This window comes from Ammospiza nelsoni, chromosome Z, assembly GCF_027579445.1.
Source record: "Ammospiza nelsoni isolate bAmmNel1 chromosome Z, bAmmNel1.pri, whole genome shotgun sequence".
NCBI lineage: Eukaryota > Metazoa > Chordata > Aves > Passeriformes > Passerellidae > Ammospiza > Ammospiza nelsoni.
The window spans coordinates 17086702-17102101 of NC_080669.1; the positions used below are offsets into that span (position 1 = coordinate 17086702).

Below are 15400 nucleotides of genomic sequence, written 5' to 3' on the forward strand. Positions count from 1 at the left end.
TTAATCACAGGAGGGCTCATTGTGTGCTTATAGCATTTTCTCTGGGTGTTGGTTCTCCCACAGTGAGCAAAGCACATGCCAAAGCAAACTTTGCTCATCTCCTCAGTTGGACTTTTTTTACCCTGCATCATTCCAGAAGGAGAGAGGCCTGGCTATCAGCCTTCTAAACCGGCTGCTTCATGGCCCAGAGGTTTTCTTTCCTCATCATCCTTATGCCAACATTTGCAAAACTTGAATGGGCTAACACATGCTTACTAGCTACGATGGCAACAATGCTTACACCAGAGTAAAATGGAGGCAATCTGGAAGTGTATTCATGCCAAAAGTAACGCTCTTTCCAGATTTGCTTGTGAGGTGGCAGGGGAGTTTGGTAGCAGCATTAACCTTGCCTAGGGAAGATTACCATCTCTTCTGCTAGTGTTATTTTCAGTAGGTTGTCATGCTCATCGTGCTGCAATCAGCAGAGGTCTACAATACTTAATTATTTAAGATTTCAGTAGTAGATTCCTAAAGACGAAGAACCCTAACAGAAGAACTAATTATTCCAGGGAGAGGAGAGAGAGTTTGCCTCCATCCGTCACGATCAAATACATGACACCCTGCTTTCACATCTTGCTTTTAAAATAGGGACCCGTAGTCAAAGCACTGGCAACATTAAGAAAAAGACCACAACGTTCCTGGACTCTGCTGTGCCCACAAAATCCTTGCAGGGACAGGAATGATCTGATTTTCAGAAATATGCCCCCACAGTACTGTACAGGCCATCACACACTCCTCGTGGGTCAGAGGCTGCATGGGTTGTACTGGTTGAAACCAGTGTCCTGTTTGCTTCTAAGATGGGCCTGTTCAGCTGTCTTTTCAAGACCAAATAGTTACACTTTCACTAACAACAATAAGGAATTCCTGAAGAGGAGGACTGCCTTCCAAACAAACACTCTTCATCTCTGGAAGCCTTATAATCAAGCTCACATAATCTTCAGTCAGGAAACATAAGGGGCTTGCTCTTCACTGTTGACCTTCAGTCTTGATCACTCATTTGCATTCTTTTTCTTTGTTCTTCTCTACTTCTCTCATGCTCTTCAATGGCCACAGGACAAAGCCTCTCTCCTCCTCCAACCTTCTGCCCCTCTTTCTTCTCCTTCCTTACTTCTTCGTTCTTAGGAGCAGCCACAGGTCACATCACATGCTGTCGAAGAGCTCAGTTAAGCTTAGTACAGCGTCACCAGCACCTCAGCACAGAATTGTAGTTCTGGATGAGCTTGTTTTAGCTCACTGCCTGTGTTAGTGATTGCACTGGGAGGGCAGCAATTGTGTGCACTGGTGTTCCCAAGCAAGAAAACAAGGTTTTCTCCGGGAAGGAAAGCTGCTGCTATTGACCCAACAGGACTGTGCCAGCTGCTGCAGGGTGGACAGACACAGAGACTGTTCTGCCTCTGCAAAGCCAAGAGACTGCTGTGGTGAGGAGTTTTTGCTGGCCATTTCTCCTCCTATTCATCACTTGGAATAAAACACAACCAGACAGACATCTGACTTGGTTGGTGTGGACATCTGCTGGAGGTGCTGACCTTTCATAGATGGTCCACATGTCCAGGTAAGGCAGCAGGGTACTGTCATTAATGCAGTGGGTTGAGGAAGAAGATGTATCACATCCTCATCCCAGAACTAGCATGGATTTTATTCTGTGACCTCTGACAATTTACTAACCCATGTGCCGTGACCCTTCATCAACCATAGCAGGCTGTGTGGCAAGGGTGAATTGTCTCACTCCAGATGCCAGTGCCAGGAAAGCTAGGGCTTATGGTGCTCAGTGGAAGCTCATGCTCTCCCCTCCAGTACTCCTGGGCAGCCTGCCATCCCATTAACACTCGTGCCACCAGCAGACCAAAAACAATGGGCAAAAGCAAAAGCATCCCAGATCCCGCATGAACTGATCCTTCTGCAGAGAAATGCTGGCTGTGAAATAGGATGTACAAGCTGCCAAACAGGAAGGAGAGGAATAACCATCCTCCTGTTTGGGAACACCTGACTGTCTGCTTGAAGAGAGGCCCAAAGCTCCTGGCAAGTGACAGCAGCATCACAGCAGAGATGATACCACCTCACAGAAAATGTGCAGGCACCAAGTGACCACATGGCTTTGTTGTGAACTGCTCAGCTTCCCCAGCATCACTCCAGCACCACATTGGTCAAGCAGAAACAGAGCAAAGCTTGGCTTTTCCTAGGGATGTCCTCCATGAGATAAGATGTGCACCAACTCGGTCTGGGCTGGTTCCTCTTTTGTTCAGGACTGACAGGTGGGCTGGATTCTGCTGAGTGGTTTGTTTCTGCTGCCCAGCTCTGCCCTTCCTTTGATTCAGGCAGCAAGGAAGCTGAGCCGCACCCCCGCAGTCTGTGCCCTGGCCATGCCTGCTTCCTCCTGCCCAGCTGAGTAGGATGTGCCAGCACCCACACAGACTCTCCCTCAGCCCCCACCACCAGTCATGAGCCTGACCTGGCATGCCAGAAGCTTTGCCAGCTGAAACACAAAGGTGAAACACTACTCCATGCGAAACCCCCCAGCCCTCACAGCAGGAGGAAAGCTGGCCCAGGAAGAAGACAGATGCAATCAGAAAATACTTCCAATTTTAGCAGAAAGCTGGCCGTACACGAAGGACCTTCCACTAGAGGAGTTGGGATGAGAAGGAAAAATGAGAAAGGCCAAGAATGGTCTGTTTTATCAGCTGTAGGTTTGAAATCAGAACTGATTTTGTCACAGGAAGAAGGGCAGGATCAGGCCACTGCCACAACAGGCTTTTTTTTTGCAGCAATTCCCCACACAGACTGATTAGCACGTCTGCTCCAAGGGCTGCTCATCATGCCTAGAACCAGCCGGACACAGATCATGAACTAGTTTTTACAGGTGTGTTTCTCAGAGGAACACGTGCCCAACAAAACTAGCTCCTGCTGTACAAAAAGTTAAGCTGGAACCACTTATGAGTCAGAAAAATTTCCTGGCACAACAATTATCTTCTTGAAAAAGGTAGCCCCTTGAAAAAGCAGTAGGAGTTAAAAGATTCATCTTCCTTTCTAGACTTCATTTGCCATGATCCAAGCAAGATTTTACTCCATCATTTAGCTGGAACATGATGAGAGTAGTATCCGTAAGGTCCCAGAAAGTCCTAGAAGAGCTCAGGGCCCAGCCAAACCTTGTGGTGTCCTACAGTGCCTCTTCCTCCTCTGTAACATTGTGAGGGAAGCAGCAGACAACCTTACAACATGCAGGCAGACAGCTGGTTCTTCACTGAGGCTTCCTCTACCTCAACATCTATTGCAAATGAGCAAAAAATCAAAAATCTGGGGAGTCAGCTTCCCATCCTAAGAGTCTGTGTGTCAGTCTGGAATACTGCAGTTCCCTCTCAGAGAATTAAGCATGAGCTAGACCCACCTGACTGACACACTTCTCTAGGTGAAAGGGCTTGGTGAGAAACAGGTCAATATTAATGGGCTGGCTCCCTCCTGGGACATCAGTGCTCCTGAAAGGCAGAGCAACAGGTGGGTCTGTGGGGCAGTGCAGCTTACAAACAGCCAGCTGTGACGACTCAAGGTCAGTGACAGAAGGTGGGTGCCAGTTTCCTCCATGACTGCAGGAAGACAAATGCAGAGAACTGGTGTGACGAGTGGAGCTGGGGTATTACAACACACACCTGAGACACTGGTGGTTAGTAAATAACGAATCCTTCTCTCATGACTGTGCAGAGGGCTTTGTATCCCTGTGTTTTCAGTAGCAACGTAGCAGACCTGCACTGGTGTAGGCAGGGTCAGAATGAAAGACATTAAGTGCCTCTTTGGACACCAGCTTTCTGGTACTAAACTGGTATGGTGCTATTGGGAAGTTCCTTTGAAAATTGCAAATAAATATGGAAGTGATTAAGTTGCTTGTCTGTGGGGTTGTTGTTTTTGGAGGTTTCCTGTACAAAACACTGGAACTGTAATGTTTGAAAAGCAAATTCATTTACTAAGGCAAGGCAGTATCAGAACATGATCCATTTGTTTAAGAGTGGTCCTTAAAGAGGAAGATCAAGCACACCTCACACCCCACAGCTTCTCTTTAGGTAAGGAAAGGTTTTAAAAACAAAATCTGTGAAGTATCATTTCTGCATTCCTGGAACATCTGTATTTAAATACACACAATATTTCAAAGCAGAGCACTGCTGGTTAATTTGCCCTTCACTTACCTGCCAGTCCAAAACTTACTTTATGGGGGCACTACATGATGCCCTAATCATGATGCCCATGATTTCATCACTTTTGAAGAAGATTTCAGAGCAAACTCACTTTTAGTAGACCATGGTCCTTCAGCTCTGCTGGTCACTTACCACAGCATCTAGGTGCACCCTGCTCAGCAGTATTTAAACACTTGTAATCCTGCTTTTAACACTGACCCGATATCCCTGCTCCATCAGTCAGAAACAAGGGCACTACAAGAATCCGCAAGAGAGGAAGGCATTCCTCATTCTGGGACACTAATGGGACACAAGCCCTCAGCCTGATTCAAACAGGAAAGCTTGAGGAGAGTGGTCTTCTGCTCCAGCCACCTGGATTGCTGGCAATCCCTCCACTGGACTCCTAGGATATGTGTTGCAAATACTGCTCTGCCTGACCAGGGCAGGTCAGACTTACCCAGGTGCAGGAGCAGGCATTTTTCCGGTCATGTAGGTAACACCAGGCTGAATTAAAAGGGGTGATCAGGCAAGGAGTGCCCTGAGCTTGTTTCTAAAGTAGAAGGTTGTGGGACAACCTGAGGAGCAGGGATTCACCTATCACAGTGTATTGCAAAGGTTTTGTCTTTTTCCAGTAATCACTGAATTACCAGAAAACTCCTACCTTTCTCAAACTCCCTTCGGAGGTTCAACACCTAGCCTATAGCACAAATGAGGGCATGCTCATTTTCCTTTTGAGATCCTGAAGGAACGTGGGGGAGTAAGTACCAGTACTAAAGACCACCCAACTCACAGTCACTGGATTTGTTATGACTGGAGTTATTAATCAACTCTAAAAACCAGCACAACAAAATACCTAACTTCAGGTCAGGGCTACGATTAAAGTGAGTTAGAGTGTGATCAGTGAGTTAGATGAAGATCAGTCCACAAGGTGCCTTTGGAAATTCTATACTGTTTCACGAGAGGCTTGAAACGCCCTTGAGAATCCAGTCTGTGTGTATTCAGAGTTATGACCATACAACTTTGTTTTGTATTAAATTCCTGTGGGTTTTGGTGGAATAGGATATATTTCTAGCAACAGCAGGTGAGTGTCAGCTCTTGGATGAAATATACAGGTAAAGAAGAGCAATTTAAACAAAAGCCCGAATAATTAGTATTGGAAAAGTGTGTAATAAGAGCTCAACAGGAAATCCACTTGAAAGCAGACAGGAGACTTGGCACTACAACTGTGTGCTAATTATATGAGACAGATTTGTCTGAACATACAGTGTGTAGTTTCTCCATATAAGATAAGGACACTGGGCTTTTTCTGTCTAAGAAACCATGATGCTTTGGTCTCCAGTCTGTGGCCTCAAGTTATTACCTAATGTTTACCTTTAAAACACAGAGAGTGGATTTAAAACATAACCGGATCATGCTCTTCACCCACCCACACTGCTAGCTGTGAGTTCCTGGGCTCAGTCCCCCCAAAAGGGGGTGGCTCTGTGCAAATGGCATATGAAGGCTGTAGCAGACCCACAGTTGGAACATCAATGCTAGTCTGTGAGGGCTGAACTCCTGTTTTACAGGGTGCCTTAAGGAGCTCACAGTGCAAACGCAAGAAGACAGAGAGTGGGGAAATCTTTGCAATGACAGAACTGGAATTATGCGGGAGCTGAGTTGTGGCTCTACCACAGAAATCCTGGAGCTATTTCCAGCCTTTCTTGCAATTGCCCACCTGTAACAGGCTGACAACATAGTCTCCTATGTGTGTCTTTGGGAGGCCCTCATTTTCTTCAAAGAGAAGAAAATAATAGCAGAGAAGTTTGTAAATACGAATATAGGGCATTATTTACTTAGGATAGCTGGCTGTCACAGGAGCATTTATTCCTCTGGGAAAAAAAAAAAAAAAAAAAAAAAAAACCAACAAAAAAAACCCCACAAAAACCCAACTGAGCCAGTGTTTCCTCCCAAGGTTTCTGGGTTCAGGCAACCATGGTATTATTTTCTTCCCTCCCTTTTTGGCCTGGTAAATTTCAAAGTTTGAGAGACCTGTTTCAGTGAATAGATGTGACCTAGACACTGCTTTTACAGTAAAGTCTGGATCTCAAAATTCCCCTCTATCATATTCAGTTATTTAGTATAAATAGTAAGGTATGAATAAAGAAATAGCTGACAACATCCTTCTGGAGAAAATATTACAAATAGTATGAAATATGTTTCTTGGTGAAAAAGATCCATCACACTGATTTTCTGTTATTTGTTCACCCAATACTACATCTCACGCAAACTCACAATCAAAGTTGTGACAAAGATCATGACTGAAAATAATGGTGTTGTACTTATCCCCCACCCTGCTAAAACTTTAACCACTGATGAAAAGGTCTGCTTTCAGAGTTGTTGCTCACGCCATGCGACTCCTATGACTGGGAGAAAGTGAAAACAGGTAAACAAGCTCAAAATTGCTGCTCACATTTAAGAAATTTGATAGAACCCACTTTTCCTTCATTGCTTCATTTTCTAGTGAGGTAACCATAAAGCTTGAGTTTAACCATGTCATGCCAAGAGAGTGTGCACATTTTTCTGCCTCCTTGGTTGTTAGGTTCTAATGTGCAGGCGGCTTCCCAGTCACACCTTGTGATCACAATTTCATTGCAAAAGCTGTCTTTTAGCACAGAGCAGCAACTGGCAGACGTATCAATTGCTGCACACAGACATGCACAAGTGATGTCATCTTTGCAATGCCAAGTGCTTTCTATGCCCCTTAAGGGCCCAGCAATCACTTGCAGCCCTGCAGCCTTTGACCCAAGCTGCTGTGTCAGTATTTCCCCCTTCTCCTTCCTGTGCCATTGCCTTGGCCTTCCACTTGCAAATCTCAGTAGATTCTCATAGAAAGCAATTGCTCAGTGTTATGGTTTGGGCCTGGCAAAGCCAGAGCCCCATGGGTACACCTTCTCCCCGGTGTCTGCTGTGAGATGTGACCAGGAATAAGCAAAGCAGGCTCCAAACTTAACATAAAGAAAATTTTATTAACTAAGCTACACACAAACAATTACTAAACTACACACAAAAGAAAAAAAAACCAAGGAAAATGAAAACCTCACAAAAACACTCTCCTCCTCCTCCCCCCTAAATTCCCAATACAATACATCCTCCAAAATCACCAATTCTAGGTCCAACACCACCCTTCAGATTGCTCAGACTTTCAGCTCCTCAAGAGGAGAGGGAGTCCTTCTGTGTGTCGTGGTGGCCTCTTCCGTCCTTGTTCCGGTGCTCTCACCACCGAACAGGGATCAGGGCTGCTTCCAGGGTTGTCTTTTTTTAAGGATGCTTTGTCCAGTTCCAGAAAAACACAGTATCTCACCTTCTCACCTTTGGGACATCCGTCCCCCCCATATTTTATATACCCCCTGGGGCCGAGGGGTACCCACACTGAATCTTCTCTGGCACTGGGACATTTCTCCCCCTGGACTCAGTCTCTGTATCTCACGGAAACATGGCTCTGTCCATGGCTACACAAAAGAGTCCAGCATAAAATGCCACTCCATCTTCTCCCTTCTTTCAACATCTCTCACTCTCTCTCTCTCCAGTCCAGACCCCCATCACTGGTTCATTTCCTTCGTCCTCCTCCACTCTTATCACACGTCTAGGAAGGGTTAATGTTCTGTAGGGTTTTCATTGTCCAAAAGGGGTTAAAAACTCCTCCAGGTGGCTGGACTCCTGGCTGCACCCCCCCCCCCCCCCATCTCCTCAGCTGGGCTGCCTGCTGCCAGCACATATTTACTGAATTTCAAGGTAACGACACAGGCTGCACTCTCTCTCTCTCTCTCTCTCTGTCTCCGGGGGGGGGGGAAGGCTGTCCGATGTCTCTTGGGGCTCTTCCTCCACCCTTCCATCCTCCAGGGCCTCCTCACTCCCATGTCTGTCCAGGCCCAGGCCTACCGCATGGCTGCCCCTCCCCCGCCCAGCGGCAGCGCCTGAACAGGGGACAGCTCCGACCTCGGTCCCTCGAAGTCCCAAGAGAACCTCCCAGGCCCGAAGCTCTGCTTTTAACCCCTGGGTGTTCTCGGAGGTGTGTCCTAAAACCCACTGGCTACCCCAGGTGCCAATATCAAAATCCAAGCACCCATTGGTTTGACCACAACATCCCAGAATTCCCACTTCTTTCTGGTCAAACCACCACACTCAGAGTCCAATAATCTCATCTTTCTTCCCCTTGGGTTTCCTATCTGTTTTGTAATTTCAGTTTGTATTAAGGGGAAAAGCAAGAGTTAGCAAATAGAACAGTAGATAATAATCATGTAAATAACCCGTAAGCATTACCAACCATAAATATGCACAAATGGAGTGACTGACACACACCACCTGTGACTGCTTAAATGTGATCCTGTCAGCACTGACAGCATCATATACAGGAACAACCAAGCGGTAGCTTGGCTGGCTCCTAATGCCAAGAGCAGAGTTGACAGAGGAGAAAGCCTGACAACAATAATTATAGTCACTTTCCTCATCTTCACTGCTTGCTGACTCTGGAAAGGACTCTCTTCTGGGGGCCACATTGCTTCATTACTTGGCTGGATACTTGTCTGGCACTTCCTTTTCTTTCTGTTCTTTTTCCCCTACAGTAACTTCAAGTTGAAGTCTGGACCACACTGATAAAATTCTGTGCAGGTAAACCTGTCTCAAGAGGTGTGATGATACTCTCTCCAGACAGCTGGCAAAGTCTTCTCCTTAGCCCCTAGTAGAAATGGTGGGAAGCAGAGCTACAGGCCACCCCAGGAAAAGGTACTGTCTCTATGTATTATTGCTTGCGCTAGTTATATTTAGTCAATTAGAGCTTAACTTTGCTATACAAAGCACCATCTTATTCTAGGACAGAATGATGCATAGAACTAATTAAGCAAGACACCATTATACAGACTATATGGATTACATAGACATTATATGGACATTATATGAAGATTCACTGGGTTTGATTTTTATCATTCATTTGATTTTAAGCATTCAGGCTAACACTCTTCCAAACCAAGTCTCTCCCCAAAATATTACTCTCACTGATTATTTCAGTGGTTCAAATAAATATGACAATTACTGGTGCTCTGTCATCTAGAAGTACACACCTTACACCTCATTCCTGCTCTGGAGCAAGAACTTTATACCAGGAATGAGGGAAGGAAGGTAAGACGATGCAAGGCACAGACACGGATTTTTAAGCTGCTGCAACCTGCTTATCTCACCCTATCCCACATGTGACGCGTGCTTTAAGCAGAAAAAGATCATGGTGCACCTTGGCGAGCCTAGCCCCTAAGCAAGCCTGCAGCAGGCCGGGCAGCAGGGCGAGGTGCCCAAGGCAGCCCCGCTGCGGTGTGCTGCCTGCTCCCTCTGCTGGCACGGCCTGCTCGCAGCCCCGGCGGAGACCTGCAACTACTGAGCCGGTGGAAGACGTCTCAACAGAGCCTTTGAACACACCAGGGTCACATTACCTTTGCAGTACGACGAGCCATCAGTCCTGTTCACCAGTGTCAGCAGCCTGCAGATCGTGTCTCTCTTATGCACGTCCTGGAGCCTTTCTCTCCATTCATCATCACCCAAAAAACCTGTAACTTTCTCTCCAGTTACTCACAGTAGCAAAACAATTACAAGTTTTTTAGTAATTTCATTTTTATGGGCCTCCAAATCTGTGAAGTGAGCAATAGAATAAAAAGAAACACTTTTGACCTCATGCAAAAATCCTTTGCAGAAGACAAACAGCTGCAATAATTCCTCTACTATAGCATCCATTGTAGGTCTTGTCCTAAGAGTGCACAGTGGACCTTTTCAATATCTCAAGATCATTAGCCTTTTAAAATAACATCTGATAGGGATGGTCAATTCATACAAGCTTTGTGAAACTAGTACAGGGCAGAAAAATACTGTTTGACCCCAGTGAGAGGAAAAGTTAGTGCTGACTTCAGCTCTTACAGGAAATATGCTGTGCATCCCCTAATCATTGGATAAGAACTCATATCTCCTTAGATATCAGAGAAAACATGATAAGAAATAAAGGTCTCTTAGGCTTGCATCTCACAGTGACACAGGACAGTCTGCAGTCAGAAAAAAATAAAGAAGTGAAAATTAAAAAATCTGTTCTTGAAACACCGGAATTTTGGGACATAATTGTTTTTTGAAGCTTTACAGAAAGTTATTTTAAAAAGCCATTTTTGCTCTTGGGTATTATAATCAACTTGAGTTGTGATTTCTTTAGCAATTACAAAGTCTATTATCTTAAGCTGCATCAGCAAAAAATGAGGACTGGTGTTTTAAAATAGCATTGTAGTTACATAAGAAAGACCAGTATTCTGCTAGTGTTCAAAATTCAACTATAGCAGCATCTTTTCCAGACTCAGTGTTAGGATCATATCACCTTTAATACTAGAATTTCCTGGCATGAAAGCCATGAATAGCTTTAGCTTATCTAAAATGAAAAAACAGAACCATCAGAAAATTAGAATGATCTGGATAGAGGCCATGCACAGGAAACAGTAATATCCCTAGAGTAGGGTTTTTGAGTGAATTTAGAAATTCTGTTTTGGAATATACTTCCTAGTTTTATCCACGTGGTAAAAATGCTAAATCAGAATCTGTGATTAAATCCCACACACTTCCAATATCTGAATCTAACAAAGAATTTCTGTATATCTGTATCTAAAGATATTTTACAATATTGAATCACTTTGCAGTAAAGCAGGAGGTGGATTAATTGAAGTAGAATTTACTTTTCAAGTCATCTGTAAAAACATTTCTGAGGACTTGATTACAATTATTAACTTAATGGATAACTTTTTTTTTCATTATTAATCTGTTCTCTTCTGACTCCATTTTGAAGTGTGTTAAAAAAGGTTTTGAGCTGTTTTGAATAGTGATACTTGTGGAAATCACACTTAAAAAGAAGTGTAGCATTTTTAACATTATGAAAGTTCTGACATTGTCTTCTGTCCAACACTACTTAATCAGTAAATACATTCTCTGGAATGAGAAAACACTCCTGCAAGAGGAGCAAATTACATCAGATGCAATATCCTGTTACTTAATGAAATTATTAGATTATGACTGATTTAACTAAGAAAAGACCATATGGCTCCAATCTCTCAGGGGAGATGAAACAAATCAGGTTATTTTCCTACCAGCTCTTCCTGGTACGAGCAGGGCACATTTAGGAGACGCTGCTCAGACATGTGCAGAGCACAAGCCCAATGCATTGACTGGTTCTCTCTGAAGATACACTGGCTGCTAAAATGTCGGTACCTGGTTAATAAAAGCAGTGTAACTTTTTGCACTCTTCCTGTTCACAGGATGCAGGAGTGCAGAAAAATCCAAGCAGTTCTTGCCTGCACTCTCCCCAGAGCCACAAAAAGCTGAAAGCTCCTCCAATCCCAGATCACAGAGCGAGAAGCCTCTCTACTCCCCTGTCAGCAGAGGCTTTTCTGGGACAGCTTTTCTGGCTCTCCCGGTACCTGTGGCCCTCGACAAAGGCCTTTGTCCCTCACCTGTGAACATCTTCACAAAGTCGGCACTCGACATGCTCATGACCACATCAGCTGTCACGGGAGCCTTTCCGAAGCCAGCGCTCCCACCCTTGGTCTTCAGGTCAATATACCAAGTGCCTCCACCATCGCCTGGACAGAGAGCGAAGCGCGGTGAGAAGGCAGCAAAGCAAGCGCTGCCGTGCCCTCCCTCTCTGTCGCCCCGCCAGACGCCCGCGGCCTCGTGCGTTTGCAGCGGCTCCGTGGCAGCCCTCACGCTGGCGGGGCTCTGCAAGGAGTCATCTCTTGTCCCCCGTGACGCCCCAAGCGCCGCGGGCTGGGGCCGCGGGCAGGAGAGCCCAGAGGCCGCGCTCTGCTCCCAGAGCCGCCGGCAGCTGGCGCTTCTGCCGTGGCCCCGAGAGCGCCCCGAGCGCGGCCACAGCAGCGCCCGGGGCTGCTCCAGCGGGCCTGCGGCACCAGCGTCACAGGAACTGAACAGGAGCCCGCCTGCTTCGGGACCAGCTTCAAAGCGTTTCTGTCTGAAAACACCGGGACCTTTTGCCAGGCAAGGCTGCACAAGCGGTAGGCTTACCAGAGAGCTCAAACTGAAAGACACCCTGAGTACTTCTCACGTACTCCTCAGTCACTGCCCCTTGAATAACTCGGAACGTCTCTGCAACAGGACCCGATGGCATGGCTGCAGCAGATTCTGTCTTTGCCTTGGCCGCATCTGCTCCTTCCTGCTGGGATCTGCTTAATTTCTTCTCCTCTTTGAATGCCTGGGCAGCACCTCCAATAAATTAATTCTTCTGCAAATGCTTCTAAACTGTAAATCATTTACTGCTTCTATTGCCAACTTTCAGAACTCTCTAAACATGGACAAAGGGTTTAGAAAGGAGACGTTTATTGTGCCCGAGATGCAAAGCAGATATTTTCCACAAATCAAGCCAATCAAGGATTAAAATGTGAGAGAATTCACACACTGAAATCTACATAAACCTGCCTATCTAATACACAGTTATCCCTGCCTACTGCATAATTGCTTAATTTGTGCAACCCTATGCAGTGTCACTGCACCTGCGTAGGCCTCCTCGGGGGTCTCTAGTGGTCCCTGCTGGTCGTTTGGGGAGATGTCCCCTACTCAGACCCCAGCAAAGTTCAGTTCGGGACGTGCAGAACTTCAGGTTGAGTGTCCAAGAAGATGTCATCTTCTCAGACAATTGCCAGGCAAGTCATAAAATACAAAAGCTTTCCATAAACATTGAGCAACATCTGCTTAACCCACCTGATAACATCATTTTGCATTTAAAAGAGGGGTTAAAGGAGAGAATGATACCATCAACTTCCATCTGGATCAGAGATCAAAGGAAGGGACAGGGAATTCTGTTTCAAGACTCAGAGCTAAAGATCTAGAGGATTCTACATAAAATACAGAGAATTCTGTTTAAGCACATCAACTTGAACAGCATTTTACTTTATCCCAGTGAACATGCACATTTAACACTAAAGAAAAGCTCTTCCAATAAAGGAAAGCTTTAGCAATTTACAAAGCCAATCAAGCAGAAGAGCCCCTTAAAATGCTGTTGAAAGTCTCTTAGGTATCCTCAATATCAAAAATACTTAGGTCTGTTCTGTGAATGCCTACAGAATAACCAACACTAGGAGCCCAAGGAACTAACACCATCTGTCCCTGGCAGAACAGTCCTAGAGTGACCGGTCAAGGAGTATTTCCACCAGAAAGGAACACTTCCAAGCTTGCCTCCTCTGCTCTGGCCTTATCCCTATTTTGAAACTCCTATAAAAGCAGTTCAGCATTCTTAGTTGCCCTTCAGCTTGACATAAACCAATTCTGAAAGAGCAAAAGCAATGCTTTTCTGAAAAAAAACCCCAAAACATTTTTGCACACATGACGGTGTTTTCAGAGCCGATTGCGAGCCTGAAAGATCACCTCACTGTCGCCAGGACACTCGGGGCCCAGCTGACAGTGCTCGCTAGCACCTTGCTCGCCACCTCCTTCCGCACTGCCGCAGTTCCCCGGCCCTCCCGGGCCGCAGCCGGCTCAGCCCGGCCGGGGGCCCGCACGGAGGCGCAGCCGGCGCAGGGAGGCAGCGGCAGAGCCGAGAGCGCAGGGACAGCGGGCACAGCCGGGGCACGGCGGCCTTGCGCAAGGCAAAGGCCCATGGCCAACACCGACATTAAAGGAGTCGTTCTGAAAGGAAAGGGCGCTCCACGTTCTCCTGCGAGTAGCCGCGGGGTTAGGAGCCAACTCCGGGTGAATGCTGCACCATCGGAGGGAAAGAGCAGAGGGGTGTCCTCCCCCTGCCCCCCAGGACCGTGGGGTTTCTGCAGTGTAGAGAGCAGAGCACAGGACTGCAAGCACAGACAAGGGTGCTCAGCCCATGGTAAACCCGTGTTTCCCTGCTCAGCACCTGAAGTGAGGCAGGGTGAGCTGAAACTCAGTGCTCAAGCCTTCCACCTTCTGCAGTGCCTGTTCAATGCCTTCTGCCCCTCATGCTTAAAAAAAGCCTTCCAGGAGGCAAACTGACCCTCCTGATACAGCAAAAAGCCCCATCACTTGAGTTCCCCTATTACATCCTGGAGAGAGAGAAAAAAAACCAAACCAGGAAACAAAACAAACACTCAAGGGGAAGATGGCTGAACCGTGATGCCCAGGTGTTTCTCCTGCAGGTGCCTGTGAACGTAGACGAAAGGCAGCTCTCTACACACAGTCACTACGGCTCACTTCCATGGAGAACACCGCAGGCATGAGGCTTACAGCCTGGGTATGCCAAATGACCAACGCAGTCAAGCCGTGCATTGGTCATTTGGGCTGAGTGGCTGCAGGGAGAATGAAGGAAAAGCATGCCTGAAGATCTTAGCAAAGCACTATCACTTCCGTCTGTGCTGGATGTCAGCCCTGGCAAAGCAGGTGGTATGGGAGATGTTATGGAGGTTACAAAGTGCTCAGACAGCCCCTGGCCCCTTTAGCCGGCTCTCACCTCAGTCATGCAGGAGTCTGCAGCCCTGCAACACTGTGAACTGCAGTGAAGGGAACCAACAACCACCATTATATTAATACACAGGCTAGTTCATCTGCTCAGGGCTCACTTTGATTTTTGTTGAAGTCAGTAAAACCATCTGTCACAATTCTTCCAGCAGGTTCAGATCTACCAGGTGATTTCCCCTTCTGCCATCAGCTCTCTGTGAAACCTGAAGCCTTCTCAAGGTGCTGCACAGAATCTCTGTGAGAGCTGAAGGAGGAAAGACAAGCCAAAGGTGGAACCTGGTGGAAGATTTGCTAACCACAGTAACAGGTGGTCAGCATGGCAAGCACGGGAGGAAGTCAGAGTCTTCACTGGGCAACAGAAGGAGGACAAGGAAAAGTTATACATGCAGGGCACAGAGGAGAGGGATGACCTTGAAGTTATTGTGAAATAAGAGAGGTACTAGTGGAAAGGATGAAGGACAGGATAGGTGTGGCTGGGTGAACAAAGACACAGGATCCTACTTCAGGCTATCTAATAAACCGGGAGTCACAAAATCATTAGAGTTGCAAGGGACTTTTGGAGATTATCTACTCCAACCGCCCTGTCAAGGCACAGTGACCTAGAGGAGATGACACAGCCCCCTAGGGCAGCCTGTTCCAGTGCTGTGCCACCCTCAACACAAAGAAGTTGTCATGTTTCAGTGGAATTCTTGTAGTTTAGTTTATGGCCACTGCTC

General features: G+C 46.4%; 1 protein-coding gene across 2 annotated transcripts; it reads right to left on the reverse strand.

The window, feature by feature from the left end:
* Positions 1 to 8539: 8539 nt before the first annotated feature.
* Positions 8540 to 13031, reverse strand: LOC132086714 (hydroxysteroid dehydrogenase-like protein 2). Of its 2 annotated transcripts, XR_009420434.1 has the most exons (4): positions 12270 to 13031; positions 11702 to 11830; positions 9659 to 9853; positions 8540 to 8913 (listed from the first exon to the last, which is right to left on the reverse strand). XR_009420434.1 is itself a non-coding variant. In XM_059492583.1 (3 exons), exons 1-3 carry the CDS (start codon positions 12370 to 12372, stop codon positions 9795 to 9797), a joined length of 291 nt encoding a protein of 96 aa, XP_059348566.1. In that variant the 5' UTR covers positions 12373 to 13031; the 3' UTR covers positions 8540 to 9794. The 2 variants fall into 2 exon arrangements, 1 of the variants encoding a protein (XP_059348566.1); XM_059492583.1 differs by having other exon boundaries at positions 8540 to 9853.
* Positions 13032 to 15400: the final 2369 nt, after the last annotated feature.